Source organism: Oryctolagus cuniculus, chromosome 3, assembly GCF_964237555.1.
Source record: "Oryctolagus cuniculus chromosome 3, mOryCun1.1, whole genome shotgun sequence".
Lineage (NCBI taxonomy): Eukaryota > Metazoa > Chordata > Mammalia > Lagomorpha > Leporidae > Oryctolagus > Oryctolagus cuniculus.
The window spans coordinates 158453159-158480042 of record NC_091434.1 but is presented as its reverse complement, the minus strand read 5'-3'; the positions used below and the strand labels follow the sequence as shown (position 1 = coordinate 158480042).

Genomic DNA, 26884 nt, shown 5'->3' with positions numbered 1-26884 from the left:
CAGCCACAGCGCGCCAGCCACAGTGGTCATTGCGGGGTGAACCAACAAAAAAAGGAAGACCTTTCTCTCTGTTTCTCTCTCTCACTGTCCACTCTGCCTGTCAAAAAAAAGAAAGAAAGAAAATATAACAAGTGTTGTCATGATTGTGGAGAAACTGACTCTATTACACTGTTTATAAGAGTGTAAATTGGTTGGGGCTGGCGCTGTGGCGCAGTAGGTTAACCCTCTGCCTGCAGCGCCAGCATCCCATATGGGCTAGTCCCAGATGCCCCTGTTCCAGTCCAGCTCTCTGCTATGGCCTGGGGAACAGTAGAAGATGGCCCCTGCACCCATATAGTACACCATGAAGAAGCTCTTGGATCGGCACAGCTCCAGCCATTGCAGCCATCTGGGAGTGAATTAACGGAAAGAAGACCTTTCTCTCTCTCTCTCTCTCTCTCTCTCTCTTCCTCTCCCTCTCTCCCCCCCCACTACTGTCTGTAATTCTGCCTCTCAAATAAATAAATAAAATCTTTTAAAAAAGAATGTAAAATGGCACACTTCACTTTGGAAAATGGTAATTGGCAGATTCTTCAGAATGTAAATATCTTTAAACACCTGCTACATAACCAGCCATTCTACTCCTAGGACAACTGAAAGCATGTGTCCTCACAGAGATTTCTATTTGAATTCCACACCAGCAATATTCATAACGCAAACTATGAAAGAAGCCATATGACTATTAACAAATAGTGGGTAAGCTGTGTGTTCTGTGTATTAGAACACTACCCAGCAATAAAAAAGGAATGAACTGTTGGTACATGGTTAAATATAAAAGGATCTATTCTAAGTGCGAGAAGGCAGACCCAGAAAGTACATCCTGTATGTTTCCTCTTATATAAAATACTAGAAATATAGACTAACCCATATGACGGTGAATCAGTGTTGCATGTTCTGGGGAGGAAGCATTTAGGGTTCATAATTACCTTGATTGAGATAATATTTTCCAAGTGTCAAAACTTAACCAAATTTTATAGCCAAGTACATAGACTTCATTGTATGTCACACTTCTTTAAAAGAATATTTTTAATTGCTTATTTATTTTCATCTATTTGAAAGGCTGAGAGAGAGAGAGATCTTCCAAATGATGATTTGCTGATTCACAACCCAACTTCCCATATATGCAGGACTGGGCCAGATGGAAGTCAGTAGGCCAGAACTCAGTTAGGGTCTCCAAGTGGGTTGGCATGTACTGGAGTACTTGAGCCATCATTTGCTGCCTCCCAGGATGCACATTAGCAGGGAGCCGGATCAGAAGGGGAGAAGCGAGGGCTCAGGCCAGGCATCCTGACTTAGCATCCTAAGAGATGACTTAACTGCTTAGCCAAATGCCTGCCCCCAAATAATGCTGTTTAAAATGCAAAATAAAAGCTAACTGTTTCTCTTTCATAATAGAAAATTAATAGGATAATATCAAACTGAAAAATCAAGAAGTAAAGATATTTGTGTGCAATTTAGGGATATGAAGTTTAAGTACCAAATGAATCATCAACTAAAATTTGGCAACATTTTTTTCCCAGAAAGCAGAAATTACTTGGAATAGGTTGGAGATGACATAAAGGACTTCTATTTTTCCTATAAAGCCTTTTAGTATAAGTTTACTCTTCAGATTATGGGCATATATAACTTAAGACTAAAAAAATACTGTATTTTAAACTAGGTAAGAAAAATGGTTTAACAATAGGACAATTCTATGCAAGTTCACTTATCTGTAAAATTAATTTACCAGAGTAGCATTAAGGTTAATGTCAACTTATTCAGATTAGGTATTAAATTTGGGTGAATTTTATTTGATAATTGAGTGTTTTCCACTTTGCTGTTAAAGAACTGTCAGAGTAGAAAAAACCCTAGATATTTATCCTGAAAGACATTACAAAATGATCCCCTTCTTTGAAAACGTGTTTTGTAAAGATTAATTAAGCCTTGGTGTCATTATTTTCTGTACTTTATTGATTCAGGATTACTTGGACTCTGTAAATGTGTTGAATTACTTACACATCATGGGCAGCAAATGCTAATTCTGAACATGCCCAGTGGGACCTCAGAGCCCTGAGATGCTAAATGTAATCTGGGGATCAGTAACATTCCATTCATAAAGTGTGTCACCCACAGGTTAATGGAAATAAACAATAGGAAAGACAATGGGTGGATTATGCAAATACACTGAAAAGATTAAGCAGGGGGAGGGGACTACAAGAACCCAATTTGTGCTTTATTTAAATGTGGATTAAGGTTTATAGTAGCCAAAATGATTAAAGCTACTTTGCTAATTTGCTAATGCTCTAAAAAGCACCACTGCACAGGAAAACCTCTATCAAAATAAGTTGGCTGTGGCTTTTTCTGTGTCAAGGAGGGTGAGAGGTAATGGAGTACATAGAGGCATGAGATTCAGCAAGGGAATTTTTGACAATAAAGTGACAGGAGAAAAGTTTGATCACATCTATGTAACATTTATGTGTATTTATTAGAGACTAATAAAAATTTCACAAAACTAAAGCTCAGCTGTAATAAAAATTCAACTAACTGTTTTAAAAGGAAGAAAGGCAGAAAACAAACTTAAAACTTATGTTCTTTTTAGGGAAAACCTGTTCATATTACAGTGTGAGGGAGGAATTATTTTGTGACTAATTATCCTTGAATAATCGAGAAGAAATGGAAAAGGGTAAACTTCTTCCCAAGCTTTTAGTTGGCAGAAAGGTGGCAGCGTAGGTACAGCCCAGCAGCCTGTAGCAGGTGATCTTGAAGAGGGAGCTACAGTCCTGGAAGGGTGTGCTTTGCTGAACTGAGTTCTAGCAGGAAGAAATGGCTCCTTGATGGGTACTCCTTCAATGGAAATTGACCTGAGAGAGAGCCCATTGTAAGGAGCAACACACCTGTTACCACCATGTGAACGAACTTCCCAGGAGCTCGTCAGCGTCATCTGACAGTTATTTCAGAATATCCCATACTCGGCTCTCCTATTGGTCTGCGGTGTGAATATATGGGAATAAAACTCTTGGGATAAATGACTGCTGATGGAAGAACTGCAGAGGGTTGATGCATGCAGTGTGGGGAGCTTGCAGAGTTAGACATGAGCCCGCACAGGCAGCTGTCAGTAAAGAGTGAATCCTTGTTTGTCCTGCAAGTACTACCTTTGACCTCTCTTCCATACATGACTACAGGAAGAAATGGGAGAAGTCATTTCATTTTTTCAGAGACCTGAAGAACAAAGATGAAATGAGAAATTATGAGAGGATGCATTTTCATTATATCCACTCATGACCTTTGAGTGTTTTTTTTCCCTTCTTCAGTTCATGCATCATCCAATCTTTAGAAACTTTTCCATCATAGTTTACACTTTCACTGTTTAAAGTGTGGAAATTACAGGGCTTGGTATACTTCATCTGTTAAAATTTCCCTGAATGAGTAGATGCTATGTTGACCTCTTCTCATCATTCTGCAATATGCCAAGTAATGTAAATGGTTGTTATTTAGCAGTCTTGGTATTAAATGACTTTTGTTTCTTTTTTTGTTTTTGTTTTTAAAGATACTGTTTCCCCTTTGGAAGACCAGAAGGTGCTCTAAAAGCTACACTTTCATTACTTGAAAGGGTATGTTTGAACCTTGCTTTATAAATGCTGTTTGTTCTCAATTGCTGTGTGTTTTAGTGCCTAAACTAGGCAGGCAGTCCCGTCCCGTGAGGCTGTGTTCTTTATTAAGTCCATCACATTGTGTGATTTCCTCTCTGTTCTTCTTACATTTAAACTCTCCCTGTACCTGCTTCTTCCTCCGTGAAGCCTTTCCCACCCTTTCCCACCCTGTTTTATCCTGACATGATGGCATCTTTTTGGTATAGCCAATTTTCCCACTTCATTTTTTCCCCCTCTGGATAGATTTTTTTTAATTAAGTGTGGTTATAATTATCTCTCTTTTTAGATATCACAGTTGTCTTTTGTTAATTCTTCAATGGTGTTTTTACTTCTTATCATAGTCCTCATACCTATAAGAATTTATCATTATTCCATTCTTTCTACTCACAGTGCATCCCAGAATTTATTAAATTATTCCAATTTGCATTCCTTAAATAAATTCACATTACAGAAGTTCACTTCCCCCACCCAAAATAAATTGCAAACAAGATTTTTGATTTCATGCTGAAAAATCATTTTGAAGAGAATATACTCTATTCCTATGTTTCTGGCAATTGAGGTTTGAAAGAAAACATCATTTACATTTGTATGTAAATCTATTCATAGGTTAGTTGCATGCTAATGGATAAAATAAAATAATGTGGTCAACTCATTCCATATCAGAATTAAAAAGAATTTATAGGTATCACCTATAGCTCATGATTTTTTCCCTGGATTTAATTTATTGACTCCAAGCACTTATTCTTGTCCATTTTTCTGCTACATTAATTTTACATATCACATTGCTTATTAGCATCTCTATTAAAAGCAAAAAGGAAAAAATGTTGTTCAGATATAACATCTCTATTTCAGTAACTTAAGAACTTAGGAAATAAAACCTAGAACTGATGATCAAAGTGAGATCTTTGCTTTATTAGCTGATTTCCTCTATATTCTCTTATCCCTGATTATTATGTATCTAATTATAGAAATATTATGGTAACTGTTCTATAAAATTGTTATGCTATTAAATGCTGCACATAACCCAGGATTTCCAAAGTGTTTATTTCATCCTATTCATAGTTAAAATGAAATCATTAAAGATCAGAGTTTTTTATTTATTATTTTTTGGGGGGGACTATATCCCATCGTGGGCACCTAATGCAGTCTCACCATCCTAGTTTCCATGGCAGAGCCTCCCATCTGTCCCCAGCAGGGAAGAGGTAGCAATAGCCGAGATGCCCTTGCGCCCTGCATTGGACAGTGGCAGAATGAACAGTAATCTTTATTTCAGCTGTAGTCACTAATCATGTCTTTTGCTGACTTTAATAAGATATATTAAGGGCCATTTCTTCATTTTCACATCTCTTACTGACAACTCACAAAAATAAATAAAATCTACATGTGAATTCTTAATACCTGATGCTTTGGAAAAACAGGAGAAGCATGAAGCAAAGATTGACATCTGCCATTTTGCATTTGCCAGCCCCTTTTCTGCATTTTGCCAGGCAGCAGGATTCAGTTCCCACCCTCCACTCCAAATTAAGTGCACAGCTCCTAGAGAACATGAAATAAGGCCTGATTTAAATCATGGATTCACCTCCGTGGCACACATATACATCTTCTTTTAACAGTTCCTTCTGTTATTTAAAGTTTGACACTGCGGGAAGCTTGATAACTTCACAATGTTTGATTTGGAATGAAATTTTTTCTTCGACTTACATTTTAGTAATAATCACATGTAAAATAATGGCACATCTTTAATGCTTGTATATTTTTTAGTGTATGCCACAGGACTTTTCTGGCTGTATGTCAGAATAGTACAAAGAATAATTATTTTTGATAGGAGAAGAAACTTTCAAATGATAAATTTGGCTGTTTTCAAAACAGGAAATCTTCCTTAACTAAATTTTTAAATGTTGTCAAGAATCACCAATGTCTGGATAGTCACATAAATTAGAGATTGTAAAATCCTTGTGCTGAAGCTGACTGAAAAGAGAGTGAAATAATAAGACATGAAATAGATGTTTTTGTGTTTCTTCAATATTTCTCCAAAGAGAAGAGACCAATGGAACAGTTAGAATACTAACAAAGCACTTTCCTCTCTGAGCATTTTGCATTATATTTCATAATTTGAATGTACACTAACTAAAAAATACATTAAATATATGGAAAGATAGAGTTTGATTATTAATGGTTTCATCAAGTTATTGTGAACAATTGGTCACTAAGTAAGTTTTAAAGTTATCTATGAGCCCTTACAAAAGTGTTCACTATGTTACAGTTCAAATTCTGGATACAGCTATTTTCCCATGCTTGCCGCTAGGAAAAACATTTTAAGGAAAACTTCAAAAGGACATTTTAGGGACCAAGAGAGAATGATCAGTTAACTTTTCAAAACTGTGGAAAGTTTCCGTGTATTTTAAGATTTGATATTCCCTGAGCACTCATTTCACTAAGATAAGGAAGCTTTCTCCTCCCTTATGGTCTGGTATTTTCAGCACACCACAGTCAGTAAAGTGTAATTAGTGAAAGTATAGGATCACATTTTTTAGAGCTCAGAAATTATCTTTAATGGAATATTTATTATGATTTACAAATACATTGCTCAAAAAGTTTAGGGCCTTTAAAGTAGGGATGTGCAAGACAAACTTTGTTTATTACTCTTCCCAAGGACTGTAATCCTGATCTGAAACAGCTGCTCTAATGGTGTTGTGGGTCCCTGGAGGAAAAGTGACAGTCACACTGAAGGGTGGCCTGGCCTATGGGAGGTTTTGATGTGCATAAATGAGGCTTAGACAGGAGGAGCCAAGACCAGAGGATTACGTTCCTGGTTGTGAAGTGCCGACTCATTACTTCCCCCATGTTACCTAGGGCCCCTTCCCCCTCCTGGCAATAGACAAATCTGGGACAACTGCTACAATGTGTTTTTAGTATTTATTTTATACAACATCCATCTTCTTTCTCTGTGTCCATCTCTCTCCCCTTCTCCTCTCTCGGTAGGTTTTAATGAAAGATATTGCCACTCCCATACCAGCAGAAGAGGTGAAGAAAGTGGTCAGAAAATGTCTCGAGAAAGCTGCCTTGATCAATTACACTAGGCTCACAGAATATGCCAAAATAGAAGGTCAGTGCAGTGAGCAATTGCCGAAGTGGCAGTGAGAGCCAACAATGCCTATTAACTGAATGTTCTATGAAAAGTCCCTTCCTTTCCTGAACAATCCTGTGCCATGGCAAAGGGAAATGTCTCATTAAAATCTCAGCTGGTGAACTGAAGAGCTTTTTCCTATTCATTGCTTTAATATGCCTCCTGGGACTCTGCTTGAATGAAAGACCCAGGATTCGTGCTTAAGTTGTCCTTTGTTCTTATTCTGAGTTTTCAAGAAACCAAAAGGTGTTTTCATGGGTTGTATTTTTTGACATTACTGTAAGTACGTCTAACATTTAAACTCTGAGCAGTCGATTCCTTCCTGATCAGTAACAGTACAGTATTACGTGATTTTATTTTCTGTTCTGCAGTGACACTCAGAGGAGGAGGAAACTTGTTGATTATTGTGAGTGCTGAAATAAACTGATAGAACTTCCTGCAGCTTTTAATTGCTTGTAATATATTGATGTCCTTGAAAGATTAGATCTCTTGAGAGGACTGTGCATTTTTTCTCTTTCTTCAGGTTTTATTCATTAAGTGTACCAATGGTTAAAATGTTTAGAAATAAGTAGATTAGAATTTGCGGCAGTCACAAAATCAGCTTTTATTCATCAGTCCTTTGATATAATTAAGAGCAATAGAAAAGGCCTCAAATTCTTTGCTCAAAGTGTCCTAAAAGCAGCTTATACAACACATGTAGCATTAATTGAGGCAGGGAACATGTTTGTAGTTCATGTAAAGTGCCCATATCTGAAAATAAAAAGTAAGGTCTTCCTTTAAAAAATTTTTGGTAACTTTCAATGTATGATTTTACTTAATAAATTATAAATTTATGAGTTACTTGGTATTAGAATAGTTTTATCAAAATTCAGCCAATGAAAATGATTGATTCTAATTGGTTGTGTTATTCCTTTTTTCTCTTGAAATCTGGGCACGCTTTTCTAACATGCGATAACCAACCTCCTGAGTGATTAACAAAAAAGCCATCTCATCACTATAGCAACCAATATTATATCACGAGAGTAACAACATGGAACCTCCTTAGTTACCAGTTTAACATCATTAATTATGATATCATGTTGTGTTAAAGTGAAAGCAATGAACATTAGATCATTTGGGGAAAGTGGAAGATTAAGCATATTGGTTTTCCATTTTGAATACTCATTCAAATGATTTTTGTGTGTTGGAAGTATTAAGTGTTCTGAACACAGTTTGAAAAAAAACTGATATAAAAATAGATTAAAGGCTTTCAAATCTGGTAAAGATAAAAAAATTTTCAGACACTTGAATAAATACAATATTGTTTTATACAAATATTACAAGCCCTATCTAGAGTCGCACTGTAAGCTCTTTTGTTCTTAGGTGTTTTTGTTATTATTTGACCATTTACCTGTCCAAGAACACTGAAAAGATGCAATATACTTCTGTTTATTTCTGTATTTTATAGTCATACAATCTACCTTGATATGGATAAATAACCTTTCATTTGTACACATAAAAACAAATCTGTATAAGGAAGAAAACCCTATGGTACACTCGAATAAATAGTGAGCAGTGGTATCTCCCACCTTCTCCGTTTCTGGAGTCAACTCCCTCTTAGCCAGTGTGAGAGTATCATAGAGAATAAATACTAGAAACTTACTCAGGTAGGACTGTCAGGGGAGCAGTCTTTCAAAACTACTCTTGCTCCTAGCTTAAGAAAAACTTCAACAGATTTCCTTGTCTCTCTTGCTCCTTACTCCTTTTATATTTAGGGGGAAAAAAGTGATTTTGTTTTATTCTCAGGACCAGACCAAGAACAAAATTAAATTTAACTTAGAAACAGGAACTGGGCTACTTTTCTTTGTTTGATTGGCCTTCTACTTTATGTGAGCAATGTGAGTAGAGTTTACTTTTCTCCTAAATTTTCTTTTCTTATGTTTTAGGCCCAGCAGAAAAGGAAACAGGTAATTAATGTGTCTGCATGCATATACCATTGTGTCTAATATGGTGATATGATTTTTAATCTTTATTGAGGGAAGATGCACATACAAAAAGCTGTATATATTTAATGTATACAACTTGAAAGACTTGGAGATAAATATACAGCTGTGAAACCATCACCACAATCTATGCTTTAAATGAACCTGTCATTTCTAAAGACTTCTTCCCACCTTCTTTATTTTATCATTATTTTGTGATAGACACTTAATGTCTCATCTACCCTCTAAGCAATTATTAATTGCATGGTACATTCTTGTTAACTATAGGCACCCGATATTCAGTAGATCTCTAGGACTGGATCTTGGTATATTCTTTGACCAGCAGCTCCTCATTCCCTCCTTCCACCCCCTAGTAATCATTCTTCTACTGTCTGCTTCTGTGAGTTTGAATATTTTAGGTTTTTCATATATTTGGTATCAAAAAGTATTTGTCCTTTTTAAAATATTTATGTGTCCATTTGAAAAGCAGAATAACAAAGTATGTGTATGAGAGAGAGAGAGAGAGAGAGAGAGCAAGTGAGAGAGAGAAAGAGATCTTCCATATGCTGATTCACTCCCCCATATGGCTGCAACAGCCAGGCCTATGCCAAGACAAAGCCAGGAGCCAGGAAGTCCATTTGGGTCTCCCATGTGAGTGGCAGGGACCCAAGTACAGGGACAGTCAACTGCCTTCTCCAGGCACAGTAGCAGAAGTAGAGTTGCTAGAATTCAAGCTCACACTACTAGGTGGTATGTGGGTATCACAAATGGCAGCTTAACCCATTGCACCACAACGTCCATCCCTGGAGTATTTGTCCTTCTGTATTGTGACTTATTTCACTTTGCAAAACATTTTCTAGGTTCATCCATGTCACAAATGGCAGGATGTCCTTTTTTTAAGGCTATACATATACATATTTATTATATGTATATGCTGCATTTTCTTTTATCCATTTGTCCATGGATGGACATTTGGGTTGCTTTCATGTCTTGGTTATGGAGAATAATTCCGGGATTAACATGGGATGGCAGATATCTTTTTGAGATCCTGATTTTCATCCTTTGGAGATATACTCAGAAGTGGCATTACAGTATCCTACAGTTCTATTTATAATTCTTTAAAGAACTGTTGTACTGTTTCCTATAGCGACTGCACCAATTTATGTTCTCACCAACAGTACACCAGCGTTCCATCCTCACCAGCACTTGGTATTTTTGAGCCTTTTTTATTTTTTGATAATAGTCATCCTAACCCATGTCAAGTAATATCTCAATGTGATTTTGATTTGCATGTCCTCAAGGGGCAAGTAACTCACAGATATTGAGCACCTTTTCATATATCTGTTGACTGTGTGTATATCTTCTCTTAAGAAAAGTCTAGGGGCCAACATTGCTTTTCAGAGCACCAGATCAAGCTCAGGCTGCTCTGCTTCCAGTCCAGCTTCCTGCTAATTCTCCTGAGAAAACAGCAGAAGATGGCCCAACTGTTTAGGTCCCTGCCACCCACGTGGGAGACCTGGATGGATTTCCTGGCCCCTAGTTTGGGCCTGGCCCAGCCCTGCTCGCTATTGCAGGCATATGAGAAGTGAATCAGCAGGTGGAAGTTCTCTCTGTCACTTTGCCTTTAAAATAAATCTTAAAAAAGAAATAAAATTCAATTCAGTTCCTTTGCACCTTTTTAAATTGGTTATTTTGGTTTTTGCTATTGAGTTGTCTGGGTTCCTTACATATTTCAGATATTAACCTTTTATCAGATACATAGTTTGCACTATTTCCTCCCATCCCATACATTGCCTTTGCTGTTGGCAGTGTGATGCCTTGATATCGATGAATAGCTCTGTCCATTTCAGGGCACTTACAAGATAATTATGACTAGGATCCTGAAAATGCTTTGATTGTAGCAGAATTATAGCTAATACTCATGGGGGAAAGCAGACCATTTATGTAAAACTTCAGCAAATATTTTATATGAATTCAAAGCAGGAAAAAAAACTGAGACTTTATTAATGTTATGCATTATGTTTTAAACATAAACACTCATCTTACTTGGAAGCGATCACCAATATCATAAGGGCTCTTACAACTCAAAGAGAGGACCCACATTCGATATCATGATTGTCAAATAATATGAGAGTAAAATGTATAAATGCAGTTAAATAAAAAGTAAATAGTTCTTAACTTTGAACGTTGTTCACTATAGGAATAAGCAGAGGTTATGAAATTCCCTTTTCAGTAAACTGATGGGAAAGTGTTCTTCTCTGGGTCTCTGAATTTTTAGATGTTTTATTGCTTTTCTCTTTTTCCTCTTACACAGTTGTAATTAATTTTACTTCACGTGTATCTGCTGATGTTTATCCTCAGTGTCTCTTAATCTCTTACAGGCAGGGTCCTTACTGACTTGTTCACTGCTTTAATCCTGGCACCTGGCACTGTCTGCTGACACAGAATAGGTACTCGGTGCTTTGGAGAAAGGCACCAGGTTAGTTAGTTTCATCCAAAAACAATGGAGCAAGAAACAAGCTGTGAACCTTTCTAGTCCAAGTTCTCTCATTGCAGTCAAGCTTTGCATGCATGCAATATTATAGACATTGTTGTTAAGTTGTTTTTAACTGAAATCTTCCATTAAGGACTCTATTTCTTCGTCCTTTTTTCCCTTACCAATTTCAAAATTTCTCCAGTATTTGACTCCAGAAAATGACAGGAGCAAAGCACTCAGAGACATAAAAAGGGAAAAGAACATACCTAAAATGACTGCTAAGTGCACTTCAGAAAAATTGAATTGGAAAAAGAATGAGACTATTATCATCCCTTCTTATGACAACCCATTGTAATAGCAACAGTCCTGTGCTCATTAACAAACTTTTTCAAAACCTCTTAGGGCATTTTATACCCCACAATATTCCTGTTGTGAAAATAGTTTTAACCTAGTTTACAAACTAAAAGTCCGAGATTGTTTGTGGCTTTCCCACTGCCACGGAGTAAATGAGTCAGCCAGTTGGGGCCAGGATCAGGGGTCCTGAGCCTTAACCTGCAGAGCCTGCACTCTTTCCCCTATGAAACATGAAAAGGTTGCAGTGCACCTTGATAAAGCGTGGTCCAAGTCACACTGTCTCCCTCCAAGAAAAGAGAGGAAAGAAAAGGAGCCGTCGCTCACCCACATACCTGGCTTCCACCAGGCAGACATCTCTGCTTTGTACCTGTTAAGCATTCTGTTCCACTTAACTATACAAGGTCAGCAACTACTTTTATTAAAATTAAATGCTTGTATGGAACAGGGAAGAATCAGCATAATCTCCATAATTTAAGTGGTTTGAAAGGAAAGCTAATCTCAACTGAAGAATGCTCTGAAGTAACAGAAGAGGGGTTTTTGAGAAATGTAGTCATATTCCTTTAGTTGCATTTGGTAGCACATTAACCTAACACAGTTACAAGTAAATGTTCTTTGGGGATGCTTTTGAGAGTGGATAAAAATGAGACTATCAATTGCATATGTAAGAGCTCAAGTGCTTGTACTCTCAAACAGTCATCTCTTGAGCATGTAATTATTTTCCTCTAGTTGTTTTTACCATCTAGAAAAAGAGTAAAAACTCTGCCCAAGACTTGCCATGATTCTACCATCTGTTGACTGCCTGTATGTCCCAGAGGTTTTCTGTTTACACTGCTCCATTAGCTCCTCAACACATACTTTACAGAAGAAGAAATGGAATTCAGAAAAAGTTCATTGCTTGTACAGGATCGTGCTGTTGTCGTTAAAATTCACACCCATGTTTCTCAGACACCAGAGCCCTCTTCACATGCTGTCTGCTGGCTGCCATGCTTCCATGACTGCCTGACTCAAAGTAATGGCATTTTATGGTAAACACTTCAGCCACATCCCAACAGCCAAGGGCTCCTTTCCCCCAAAATAGCGATGTTTATTTAACAATAAGAGCCAGCACTTCCGTGCTGTACACTGCTCTAAATATTTTCCACGTATCAACTCATTTCCTTATAATATCCTTTTGGAATAAATATTATTAGCACTCCTTCAAAAACCTAAGAAAAGAGGTTAATACCATTTATCTTCAGTTCCATAGCTAGTAAGTGGGAGATTCGGGACCACTGTTTATTCATCTATTGATCTGTCCTCCCTCTATGTCTTTCCTCCTATTAACAAGCTTATATCGTTAAATTTGCACATAGTTAAAATCCTTCTGTTTATTTTCCCCCTATGGATCTCGGGATGTCATGTGTTGAAGATGGTTAAAATTTGTTCCCCGGGCCCAGACTGCTTCTCCACCTTCCCCACCTTATTTTTCTCTACAGCACTTCAGATGATGTAACACACAATAGGATTCATTTATCCTTCATATTTTATGAGATTGTTAGCTCCATGAGGGCAGGAGACTTTATATTTTAATAATTGCTATATCTGCAGTACTGAAAAATGTATCAGGTATTTGACTGATAGTCTATAAATGTCAAGTAAAATAATATGACACAGTTATCAGGCTATTTACAACAGAAAAAAAAATTCAGTAAGCAGGTAGACTGGATTGCCAAAGGTCATTCAAAGCCATCACTGAACAATTAAAGAGCAAAAACTAACTACTTAAAAACAATTAAAAATTCCAATAAAGTGGAATTTCATGCTTTGTCTTAGGTTGAGGGAGATACTAACCCTGGATGCAAGAAATCAGAGTATAGATAGAAATTGCTTTAACAATACCCAGTGATCCAGTCTGTTGCAGCTGTTTTTATAATCCAGCCTGCTGCCCAATTATGGCTCACAGCTCTCTTCTGTCCTTGAGAAATCCTCAGATCCTCCACTGGCAGCACAAATTTTCAGAATAGAGTGATTTTAAAATGTTAGATGGGATTTAAAAAAAAAAAATAACCTGTCTCTAAATGTCTTTTTTTCCTTCTTGGGAATTATTTACAGGCTTAGTGAAAATAGAGTTCCTTTTGAGATCCGAAATTTCCAGGAAGCAATTCCTTTTTAATTTGGAAGTTGTGAAATACCACTATTTGCTAGAATTGGCTTTTATTAAGTGCCAATGATGTACACCGTTGCAAAAGCAACTCATTTTTACCCCTGTTTTAATCTTATCATTAACTACATTAATTCTACAATAGTAAAATCCTTTTTATTGATAATCTAGGATTGAAATGACACTGAAATTTTGCTTTCCTAATTATGTTTTTGTTGTAAATCCCATGCATTATTGATGCAAATTAGATTTTTAAAAAATCAGTTCTTTAGTTCAGAGAATGTCTTATGGACAAGAGCAGCAATAACATAATAACGGTCCATGATTTGTCCTAAAAATTATGTATCATATTGTAACTTAAGATATAAAAGGAGCAAATGCTTCTTATAGCTTGCCTTGCCTGGAGGTCTTTTGCCTTGACTTGGTATTTAGGTGTCCTTGTGAATCTAGGAATTTGAAGGTACCCTGCACAGAAGGTGGCACGGAATGAACAGACAAGTCTTTGTGCAGTGAGGAGCGTCCTCAGCCCTCCTGTTGCCAGGCTCCCAGGTCTATCCCCCAGTGTTCTCATTTTCAGAATCTCAGTTGACCGGGACAGAGATGCCTTCCCAGAGGGTCACAGTGCTTACCATCTCTGGAAAGAGGCAGTACACTGGCAGTCCTTACATCATTAGGATATGAGTGCCATCTGGGTAGTTTTTTAATTTAGCACTCCATTGTTGGGTTGTAGTGGTAAATAATAAGGAAATAAAATCTCTTCCACTTAAGAGTTTCGGGGTCTAGAAGCTGAGTGTATGTACAAAACGTGTGAAGAATGTTTTGCTAGCAGTGAATAATGTCTAAGATAGCAAAACAGTTTCCTCTCCTAAGTTTTGTGTTTCCACATAAATGTGATTTAAATATCTCAAGCATTATATCTTGCCATGCACTGAGATTTCTGAAATCTAAACTATTTTCCTGAAATTTTGCACTCTCTTAACATTCACAGCACTTTGCAGGAGGTAATTTGTGTATTAAAATAAACTGAATCCTCCCCCTAAAAGAACCCAACAGGTAATTAAAGATTTTCCACTCAGCCTTTTGGACAGGGTGGCTTGGTTGATGGGAACTTAGCCCTGAAATAAAACTTCTGTGACCACTTCTATCTCTAAGTTGCCTGCTGGTTAGATACAATTATGGATTAAATTTGTGGCTCTGAAAGAGAATGACTTGCTGTCATTTAAAAAAATATTTCTGAAAATCATATAAATCTGTTATGTCGTTTAGTTTGTGGAGCAGTTTGTGTGTGCATTGTAAATACTTGTTGCTTGTGTAACACAGCATTAGTAGTGTGCTTCAAAACATTCATGAATAATGTAATTAAAACATAAGTTTACAGAGAATCACTTTAGCCTGGTGGTTACAATGCCAATTGATTTCCTGCATCTCACATCAAAGTACGTGGGCTCAATATGACTCCTACTCCTAATTCCAGCTTCCTACTAATGCAGACCCTGGGAGGCAGCAATGATGACTCAAGTAGTTGGCACTCTGTCACATGTTTGGAAGACCTAGATTTGCCTCTGGCTGCTGGCCCCAACATTGTGAGTGTCTGGGGAGTAGAACAGCACATTGGAGCTCACTTTCTTCGTCTCCCTGCCTCTCAAAAATTTTTTTTAAATTTTGATGACAAGGCAAATTTTATTTTTATAAAACTATGAGTTGATTTTCATAAAAAAATTGAAATCACGTAATTTTTTTCCTAATAAGTATTTTCCAAAAACATTTTGAAGATCCCTTGTATTTGTTATTGTTTGGGGGGAAATACAAATTAAAATTTATTTTAGCACTTAATATAAAGAAAACTGTGACTTTTTTCATATGGCTAATGGACTATTTAAGTGCCTTAGATGCAGACTTGTTTTTTTTAAAGAAAGATTTTATTTAATGAATACAAATTTCATAGGTACAGATTTAGGAATAAAGCGGTTCTTCCCACCTCCCAACTCGACTCCCATCACACCTCCTATTCCCTCTCCCACCCCATTCTTCATTGAAATTTGTTTTTAATTAACTTTATATACAGAAGGCCAACTCTATACTAAGTAAAGATTTCAACAATTTGCACCCACATAGACACACCAACTATAAAGTACTGTTTGAAAACAAGTTTTACAGTTAATTCTCACAGCACAACTCAATAAGGACAGAAGTCCTACATGGGGAGTAAATGCACAGTGACTCTTGTTGTTGATTTAAGAATTGACACTCTTAATTATAATATCAGTGATCACCCGAGGCTCTTGACATGAGCTGCCAAGGCTACAGAAGCCTTTTGAATCCATACACTTTGTCAGTATTTAGACAGAGCCCTAAACAAAGTGGAAATTCTCTACTCCCTTCAGAGAAAAGTACATCCTTCTTTGTTGTCCCCTTCTTTCCACTGGGGTCTCACTCACAGAGATTCTTCACGTAGATCATTTTTTGCCACCGTGTCTTGGCTTTCTATGCCTGAAATGCTCTCATGGGCTTTTCAGCCAGATCCGAATGCCTTAAGGGTTGATTCTGAGGTCAGAGTGCTATTTAAGGCATTTGTCATTCTATGAGTCTGCTGTGTGGACTGCTTCCCATGTTGGAACATTCTCCCCTTTTTAATTCTATCTATTGTTATTACCAGACACTTGGTCTTATTTATGTGATCCATTTGACATTTAATCCTTTCTATATGATCAGTTACACACTTAATGTGATCACTTTAACATGTAAGATGCCATTAGTACCAGCCAGTTTAATGGCATTGGAGTTCCATGTCAAGTTTTTAGCTTTATCCTTGGGGTAAGTCTGTGAGAATGTGTGCTGAAGTGTACAGCTTCCCCCTCTCTTATTACCACTCTTTTTTTTACTGGGATCTATTTTTAATTGGATTTATAAACCTATGAATAATTCTATTAAGTAAAAAGTTTCATCAATGGTAATAAGTAGAAAAAGAAAATAATAAGAAATAAAGTATGATAATAAATTGTTCCTTTACAGTCAAGACAAAGGCTGTTCAAGTCATTGCTTCTCATAGTGTTAGTTTCACTTCCACAGGTTTCCTTTTAGGTGCTCAGTTAGTTGTCACAGATCAGGGAGAACCTATGGTATTTGTCCCTTTGGCACTGGCTTATTTCACTCAGCATGATGTTTTCCAGATTTATCCATTTTGTTGCAAATCATGGATTTCATTTTTTTTTACCACTGTGTAGTATTCCATAGAGTACATATCACATAGCTTCTTTATCCAGTCTTCCATTGATGGACATTTAGGTTGATTCCATGTCTTAGTTATTGTGAATTGAGATGCAATAAACATGGAGGTGCAGATAACTCTCTTATTTGCTGATTTAATTTCTTTTGGGTAAATTCTGAGGAGCGGAATGGCTGGGTCATATGGTAAGACTACATTCAGATTTCTGAGGTATCTCCAAACTGTCTTCCATAATGGTTTTACCAGTTTGCATTCCCACCAACAGAAGATTAGGGTACATTTTAGCCCACATCCTCGCCAGCATCTGTTGTTGGTAGATTTCTGTATGTGAGCCATTCTAACCGAGGTGAGGTGAAACCTCATTGTGGTTTTGGTTGGCATTTCCCTGATGGCTAGTGATCCTGAACATTTTTTCATGTATCTGTTGGCCATTTGGATTTCCTCATTTGAAAAATGTCTATTGAGGTCCTTGGCCCATCTCTTAAGTGGGTTTTTTGTTTTGATGTTGTTGAGTTTCTTGATCTCTTTGTAGATTCTGGTTATTAATCCTTTATCAGTTGCATAGTTTGCAAATAATTTCTCCTTTTCTGTCAGTTGCCTCTTCACTTCCCTGTTTATTTTGCCATACAGAAACTTCTCAATTTGAAGTTGTCCCATTTGTTAATTTTGGCTTTGATTGCCTGTGCCTCTGAGGTCTTTTCCAAGAAGTCTTTGCCTGTGCCAATGTCGTGCAGTGTTTCCCCAATGTTCTCTAATAATTTGATGGTGTCATATAATAGATTTAGGTCTTTAATCCATGTTGAGTGGATTATTGTGTAAGGTGTAAAGTACAGGTCTTGCTTCATACTTCTGCATGTGGAAATCCAGTTTTCCAAGCACAATTTGTTGAAGAGACTATCCTTGCTCCAGGGATTGGTTTTAGCTCCTTGGTCAAATTGTAGATGTTTGGATTGATTTCTGTCATTTCTATTCTGTTCTGTTTGTCTAACTATCTGTTTTTGTACCAGCACCAGGCTGTTTTGATTATAACTGCATTGTAGTATGTCTTGAAATCTGGTATTGTGGATGCCTCTGGCTTCATTTTTGTTGTACAAGATTGCTTTAGCTATTCGAGGTCTCCTTGCCTCCATAGGAATTTCAGCATCATTTTTTCTAGATCTGAGAAGAATATCTTAGGTATTTTGATTGATATCACATTACATCTATAAACTGCTTTTGGAAGAATATACATTTTGATGATATTGATTCTTCTGATCTATGAACATGAAAGATTTTTCCATTTTTTGTGTCTTCTTATATTTCTTTCTTTAATGTTTTGTAATTCTTATCATAGAGATCTTTGATATCCTTGGTTAAATTTATTCCAAAAATTTGATTGTTTTTGTAGCTATTGTGAATGGGATTGTTCTTAGAAGTTCTTTCTCAGCTGTGGCATTGTCTGTGTATTCAAAGGCTATTGATTTTTGCATATTGACTTTATATTCTGCTACTTTACCAAACTCTTCTATGAGTTTCAGTAGTCTCTAAGTGGAGTCTTTTTAGATCCCCTATATATAGAATCATGTCATCTATAAATAGGGATAGTATGGCTTCCTTCTTCCCAATTTTATCCCTTTGATTTCTTTTTCTTGCCTAATAATTCTGGCTAAAGCTTCCAGAACTATATCGAATAGCAAAGGTGAGAGTGGGCATCCAGTATGGTACTGGATCTCAGTGGGAATACTTCCAACTTTTCCCCATTCAGTAATATGCTGGCAATGGGTTTGTTATAAATTATGTTGATTGTGTTGAGGAAGGTTCCTTCTGTAACCAATTTGCTTACATTTTTCATCAAGAAAGTGTGTATATTTTATCAAATACTTTCTGTGTATCTATTGAGGTAATCATATGTTCTTTGTTTAGCAGTTAATGTGATGGATCACATTGATTGATTTGTGAATGTTAACCATCCTTGCACACCAACGAAGAATCCCACCTGGTCCAGGTGAATTATCTTTCTGAGGTGTTGATGGATTCAATTGGTCAGAATTTTGTTGAGGATTTTGTGTCTGTGTTTATCAGGGAAATTGTTCTGTAGTTCTCTTTCTCTGTTGCATCTTTTCTGGGTTTAGGAATTAAGGTGATGCTGCCTTCATAGAATTTGGGAGGATTCTCTGCCTTTCAATTGTTATGAATAACTTGAGAAGAATTGGAGTTAGTTATTCTTTAAACATCTGGTAGAATTTAGCATTGAAGCCACCTGGTCCTGGGCTTTTCTTTGTTGGGAGGGTCTTTATTACTGATTCAGTTTCTGTCTTGATAATGGATTTGTTTAGATTTTCTATGGCTTCAAGGCTCAGTTTAGGTAGGTTGTATGTGTCCAGGAATCTATCCATTTCTTCTAGGTTTCCCAGTTTGTTGGCATGCAGCACTTTGTAGTAATTTCTGATGATTCTTTTTGTTTCTGTGGTGTCTGTTGTTACATTTCCATTTTCACCTCTAATTTTATTGATTTGGGTCTTCTCTCTCCTTTTTTTTGGTTAGTTGAATGAATGGTATGTCAATTGTTTGTTTTTTCAAAAAACCAGCTCTTCATTTTGCTGATCTTTTCTAATAATTTCTTGCATCCATTTTTGTTGATATCTTCTATAATTTTAATTATTTCTTTTATCCTACTAATTTGGGGTTTGGTTTGCTGTTGTTTTTCTAGATCCTTGAGATGCATTGTTAGCTCATTTATTGGCTGCTTTTCCAATTTCTTGATGTAGGCATCTATTGCTATAAACTTTCTTCTAAACACTGCTTTTGCTATATCCTATAAGTTTTGATATGTTGTATTATTATCTTCATTTGTTTCCAGAATTTTTTTTCTCTTTTATTTCTTCTATGACTCACTGTTCATTCAGGAGCATGTTGTTCAGTATCCATGTGTTTGTGTATGCTCTAGAGATTCCTGAGTTGCTGATTTCCAGCTTCATTCCGTTGTGGTCTGAGAAGATGCATGGTATGATTTCGATTTTTTTTAATTTGCTGAGACTTGCTTTATGGCCTAGTCTGTGGTCAATCCTAGAGAAAGTTCCATGCACTGCTGAGAAGAATGTGTATTCTCCAACTTTAGGATGAAAAGTTCTGTAGGTATCTGTTAGGTCCATTTGGTCTGTAGTGTCAAATTAAATCTTCTGTTTCCTTGTTGATATTTTGTCTGATTGATATAGCCATTGCTGAAAGTGGAGTATTGAAGTCCCCCATGACTATTGTCCTGGAGTCTAAGTCTACCTTTAAATCCCTTAACATTTATTTTAAATAGCCAGGTGCCCTGTAATTAGGTGCATATGCATTTATAATAGTTATATCTTCCTGTTGAATTGATCCCTTATTCATTATATAGTGCCCTTCTTTGTTTCTTTTAAGAGTTTTTGTGTTAAAGTCTATTTTGTCAGATATTAAGATGGCTACGTCAGTTCTTTTTTGGTTTCTGTTGGCATGAAATATCTTTTTCCATCCTTTCACTTTCAGTCTGTATGCATCTTTGTTGGTTAGATGTGTTTCATTTATGCAGCAATAGATGGGTTTTGTTTTTTAATCCATTCAGCCAGTCTTTTTTTTTTTTAAACTGGAGAGTTGAAACCCTTTACATTCAAGGTGACTATTGAAAGTAACGATTTGGCCCTGCCATTTTTCCAAAAATATTCCTGTTTTTTTGAATTTCCTTTGAACTTTTACTAAGAGATTTTATTCCTTTACCTTCCTTTGTAGTGATGACCATGTTTCTGTATTTCTGTGTGCAACACATCCTTAAGCATCTTTTGTAGGGCTGGATGGGTGGTTACAAATTCTTTGAATTTTTGTTTGTTATGAAACATCTTTATTTCACCTTCATCCATAAATGAGAGCTTTGCATGGTATAATATTCTGGGATGTCAGTTTTTTTCTCTTAAGACTTGTATTACATCTCACCATTCTCTCCCAGCCTGTAGGTTTCTGATGAGAAGTCCACTGTGAGTCTAATTGGAGATAATCTGAAAGTAATTTGGCATTTCTTCCATGCACATTTTAGAATCTTCTCTTTATGTTTTACTTTGGTGAGTTTGATTACAATGTGTCATGGTGAGGATCTTTTCTGGTCATGTCTGTTATGAGTTCTATGTGCTTTCTCTACTCTGATGTCTCTTTCTCCAAATTGGGGAAGTTTTCTGTTATTATTTCACTAAATGGCCTTCTAATCCTTTCACTCTTTCCATGCCTTCAGGAACTCATAGAACCCTTATTTTGAGTCTTTTTATAGCACTGTGTAGATTCCCAACAGTGCTTTTTAGTTTTCTAATTTCTTCTTCTTGTCTTTGGTTTGATTGTATAATTTCTTGTGCTTCATCTTCTAAGTCCAATATTCTTTCTTTTGCTTCACCAATTCTGTTGTTAAGGCTCTCCACTGTATTTTTATTTGTTCTGTTGAATTTTTCATTTAATTTTGATTTCTCTTTAATATCTCGATTTGACAGGAGAAATTTCTTTCATGTCCTGTACAGATTTCAGTAGTCCATGAATTTGCTTCTGATTACTTCTATGTAATCTTGTGATCATTTTTTTGAATTCCGTTTCTTGCATTTCTTCCATCTCATCATCTTCACAATCTGGTATTCAAGTGTCATGTTCTTTTGTGGGCATCATGTTGTCTTCCTATTCTTCTTTATTAATTGGTACATTAATTTTTCTGCATTTGTGGAGATATTCATTGGTTTCTTTAATCTTTTGCTACCGGGGCATTTATCTTTGTTCTATGACTCTGTAGATAAGTGGAATGTCTGCTTTCAGTGAATCTCTAGAGGCTTGTAGTGGGTGTGGCCAGAGAGCTCTGTTCAGTTCTCCAGGGATAAGGGTGTGCCTAAGGTGACACACCCAGCTTTGACATGGTAAATCTTCTCTTTTGTTTTAATCAGAAGGGAAATCTATTCTGCTAGCTGAGCTCCTCTCCTCAAAGGAGACCAGTGCCTGAGCACTAGCCCCAGTGGGTATAATAGTCTTGTTTTCTGTCCCAAGGACCACACAAGGTATCTGTGCAGTCCTCAGTGTAAGTTTAGTTTCCCCAGCAATGTCTCTCACCAGGTTACCAGGAAACCCTGAGTATGTGGAGTCTCCCACTGTGACTGCCCAAAGTACCAGCCACACCGTGAGTCCTCCCACACACCCTCAGTTTCTTTCACAGTCCCAATACAGAAGCTTCACACAGTCACAAGCTCCTAGCCCACTGTTAGTTCTCCCCACCAGAGTCAGGAGTCTCCACTTGGCTAATTGCTGGGCACAGACACAAGCTGGCACAGCTGTTTCATATGTCCAAAATGGCACCCACTCTATTGGCTTGTTACAGGATACTGTTGTAAAGTGATCAGGGAGAGAGAAACGTGTCCATCCCATCCTTTTTTTATTTTTTCCCTCTAGTTTGGCTGGTACACTATATCCCACAGGCTCCAAGCCGGATTCCCTCTAGGCTCTTCCTACAGCTTTTTTGCTAGTTTCTTGGACTGCTACGGTCTGGTCTCACCTCACTTTCCAACGCTGGTGTGTAGGCTCTGAGTTGCTGTAGTCCCAAGCCGTGGGCACCCATGCAGTCCACGTAGGTGCACTGAGTCTCTCTAATTTCAGTAGAGTTTCCTCTACCATTTTCTCCCTAACTCTTCCCTGAGACTATACTCTCTACACTTTTTTAAACTATCTTCTCCTGGGCTAGAGCAGTAAGCTTCCTCCCTACTCCACCATCTTGGAACCCAATCCAGATTCATTTCAATAGCCATAGATTATTTTGATTTTGTCATATAATATCCAAATGCAATGTCAGTTTTAAAATACTCTTATCAATATGTTCTTATCAATATGAGTATATTGAATGAGGCATTTCTAAAACTATTTACTGGACGCACGATTAGCCTTTTTCTATTTCATGAATACACAAATGCATTAAAAGCATATTCCCTTTTAAATACCACATAAGCCCTATTAATTCACTTAGGCCTTTTCCACATTGGGTCTGGAGTGAATGAGGATGCCTAGTATGTTTACTTGCCTCAACTTTTCTCCCATGATGAAAGAAAACAGCCCCATACTATATAATTTGTGTTCACAGTAATTAGTCAATTCATCATGCTGTTGACAGATAAGCTCCTGTGTCTCAAGACATGTTTGGGGGCCATAGTAAACAGGGATTGCAGGAATAACTGCTTAAAAGGGATAAATGAAGACATTATTTGCTCATGTCCAAAGGGGCACTAAAGTTCTGTATACTTCCAGTTTATTTAATTCAGAGGAAAATTTGTGTTGTGTTATTGTCTAGCAATTCCTGCCTAGTTGGGTAAATAACCAACTAAGTGAAAATGAGGACATCAGATGAGGACATAGCAGGACCCTTGTGTATGGGAGACAGCACAGTGGCCATGCTTACAACACTCAGGACTTATGCACTCACTGTTTTGCCACAGCTTTAGTGAACCAAGGAAAGGTCAGCAACCATGGAGACACTTAAGTGTGTTTACCTCTCCTCAGAGTTGATTCTGAGGCTTCATCCCTTTATCATCCTCCTTGCTTTATCCGAGTTTAATTCTCAGAAAGCAGAAGCATGTGACTCCACTTAAAACAAGTGCTGACAGTGCTGTCACACAGCCCTCTGCTTTTGGCATTGCACCCTTTGCTCTGGAATAGACCTTGCCAGCACCAATTGATGTGTCATGACTCTACGGAGGTGTGCTGTGACTTCCGTAAGTGGCACTTTTCCTTGATCCCCCATCTCTGTCCATGAGTCATCCATCCTCTTCTTTTTCTTCATTATGTATTTTACAATGTTAGTTATCATAGATAAGGACAATTTCAATCACATTGGTCATAGGCAATCCTATCCACCTAGAAGAGAAATTTCATTTGATTTTGAACATAGTTCTCTTTCCAGATCATGCTGTCATAAGAACTTGAACTCAAGTTGCACTGAGACATAAATTAGGGTATTTTGAGTTCCTCTGCCAAAGTAACTGGGCTGCTGGGGAGAACAGTCTCTATGAAATGATTAAAACCTAAATGGTATGCACCATCTGCAACTGATGAAGCAAGAATTTTTTTAAAGACATTTATTTATTTGAAATAATTAGGGAGAGAGAGAGACAGATCTTCCATCTTCTGGTTCACTCCTCAGATGGCTGTAATAGGGCTGGGCCGGGTGGAAGCCAGGAGCCTCTTCCAGGTCTCCCATGTGGGTGACAGGGGCCTATGTACTTGTGCTATCTACAGTGCTTTTCCCAGATCATTAGCAGGGAGCTGGATTAGAAATGGAGCAGCCAGGAATCTAACCAGTGACCATACTAGATTCCAGCATTGAAGGCGGCAGCTTTACCTGCTATACCACAACACTAGCCCCAAACACAAATTCAAATTGAGCATAATATATATAACTATGCTCAAGGGGATATAAGAATATATTAGCAATTTGATTCAAGAGCAAGAAGTCATGAAAAGTCAATTGAAAGAACTGGTTATGAAAATAATATTCATGTTAAGAAAAAAGGAAACAGGCTGAATGTTACTGAAAAGTGCTTTAGTAGCCTGGGAAGTCAAAATGAAGGAAGCAAAAAAAAAAGAAGTAAACAATAGAAAAGCTAAGTGGTATGCAGAGAAGAAACAGAGGAACGTAGACTTCTGATAGACTGATTAAGGCAAGATTTAAGTAAATACGATATGAAAGAGGAAAATAACTCAAATAAGGGTGAAAAGCTTTAAAGAAATTTAAGTAGTTGTCAAAGAACATACCTTTCAAAATCTCTAAGTTGGTTTTGAAGGTCAGTTCTACCCAACTTTTAAGAAACAATTCTTACCAAAAATAAATTTTGTAAAATGGGAAATGACTGAAACTTCCCAGTTCATTTCATGTAGCAAATATGTTGATTCCCAAGCCTGATAAAAAAAATAGAAAAAAAGGAAAATTATTATAGATATCTTTAATTATACAAAAATATGGAAAATTCTTGGATGTAATAATTGCTCCCAATATCCAACAGTGCATTGAGAAAATAATACATCATAATCAATGGAATATCTCAGGAATATAAAAATGATTCAACATCAGAAACAATAGGGAAGAATCATTTGATCTCAACAGATGCAAATAGATATGTGAAACAATTCAACACATATATGATTTAAAAATATATTGTTAGCAACCTAGAAAGAAGGCTTCCCTAAATTTCATAAAGTCTACATAGAAGAAAACCTACAATAAACAATTTACTTAATGGAGGAAGATTGGAAGCATTCTCACTAGAATTAAGAACAAGTATACATACTACCGTAATTCTGAGAGTTTGTAAAACATAAATAGAATGGAAAAAAGTGAATCAAAGAAGTAGAACATCAACATCAATACATAAAATCATCATCTTCCAGGAGAATTCAACAGGATCTAAAAAGAACTTACCATAACTGATATGAGTTCAGCAGATACAAAGTCAACCTATTAAAAATCAGTAGCCTTCCTCTGCACTGATAATTCTCAAACTTTTGAGTCTCAAGATTTTGTACTCTTAATTAATGAAAATCCCAAAGAAATAAAACTGAGAAATTTATAAAATCTGTAATAACGTTAAAAAATAAGAGTAAACCGTGAGTTGTCAAAACAAGTAAAGTTTCTTTATGGGAAAAAAGTCTCCATCATTTCTCTGCCTTTTGGCTGAGGCAAGTATAAAAAATCTCCACAGCAAAGCAGCTATTTAGTGAGAAGCCTGATGCTGTTTTTCCTTTGTGTACCTCTTCTGGTCTTTCTTCTTTCGTAAAAGATATCTGAATTCTCATAGTCTGTTTCTACTTCCAGTCTATTGCAGGACATTATTTTGGTTGTATATGGAAAAACATCTGCCCTGATGCATAGCTGGAAGAAGAGGGAATATTTTGATAGACTTTTGAGATAGCTGTGGATTTCAACTACAATTAACTCAATAGGTAGTAGCTTCTTACAAGTTAATTGCAACACAGAGTCTAAAAGCATGTCAATTAACTTTTTGTACTATTACCTTACAAAATAGTGGTTTATCTTGAACCCTAATTAGATCTTCCACTGTGCCTGATTGTTAACATCAAGTTTTATTAGGAAAATACTGGTTCACTATGTTATTACCTACCTCATGTTGACAAATATAATCTTTTAAATTGCTCCTTTTTATTTTAACTGAACAGGGAATTATTTATGTAGAATCTAAAGTGCCTAGAGCAGAATTACAGGAAAATCAAGCTTTTTTGTTAATATTACTTAATACTTTAAAAGGCTTAGACATAATATTAAAATAAATAGAATAAATAATGTGAAGAGATGATTATAAAAATTATCTACATTCCATAGGACAACTTTAAATATGAACTTATTTTTATATCTGAACTTACTTAGAACACCAGTCTATTAGTTTGAAAAGTTGTAGTTTTAGCTTATTAAATAGCACATTGGTCATGTTGGCTCTTTCTCTGTGATCTCAGTACTCTGCTAAGTGAAGCAACCAGATTTGATGATCTACATCCTACAATGTAAAGGCAATATAAATAACCATTAAGTCAATTCATAAAAATGCAGTACACGTTAGTAAAAAAAATTCAACTACTAATATCCAAAGAGTATCACTAAAAATGTTTCCATATATGTTTGTGTGCTAGTCAATTTTGTGTAATTTCTGTAATTTCTCAGCTTTAATAATCTAAATTTCCTATTGGGTCTAGAATTATTCTAAAAGAAAAAAAAAACTTATGATCCAAGGTGTTCAAGCATTATACTTTGAGAAACATAACCTTATACTAGATATACATTTTAAGTAAGACTTTTAAAAACACTTTAAGAAATGTGTATGGGTTGCAGAAAATAATTTAAATAATAATGCTATATGATCCAAGTAGAAAACACATTTTATTCAAATTAAAATTACTCCTTTGAATATTAC

General features: G+C 36.5%; 1 protein-coding gene across 11 annotated transcripts in view; it reads left to right on the top strand.

Moving 5' to 3' along the window:
- CADPS2 (calcium dependent secretion activator 2) overlaps positions 1 to 26884 on the top strand; it is a 665654-nt gene that overhangs the window by 524211 nt on the left and 114559 nt on the right. For 6 of the 11 annotated variants that reach the window (XM_051849752.2, XM_008258270.4, XM_008258268.4 and 3 more), the window contains 3 exons: positions 3566 to 3629; positions 6651 to 6774; positions 8721 to 8741. In XM_051849752.2, coding sequence (XP_051705712.2) covers positions 3566 to 3629; positions 6651 to 6774; positions 8721 to 8741 — 209 coding nt within the window. The remainder of the gene's footprint in view (positions 1 to 3565; positions 3630 to 6650; positions 6775 to 8720; positions 8742 to 26884) is intronic. The other 5 variants (XM_008258272.4, XM_008258271.4, XM_051849753.2 and 2 more) reach the window with 2 other exon arrangements.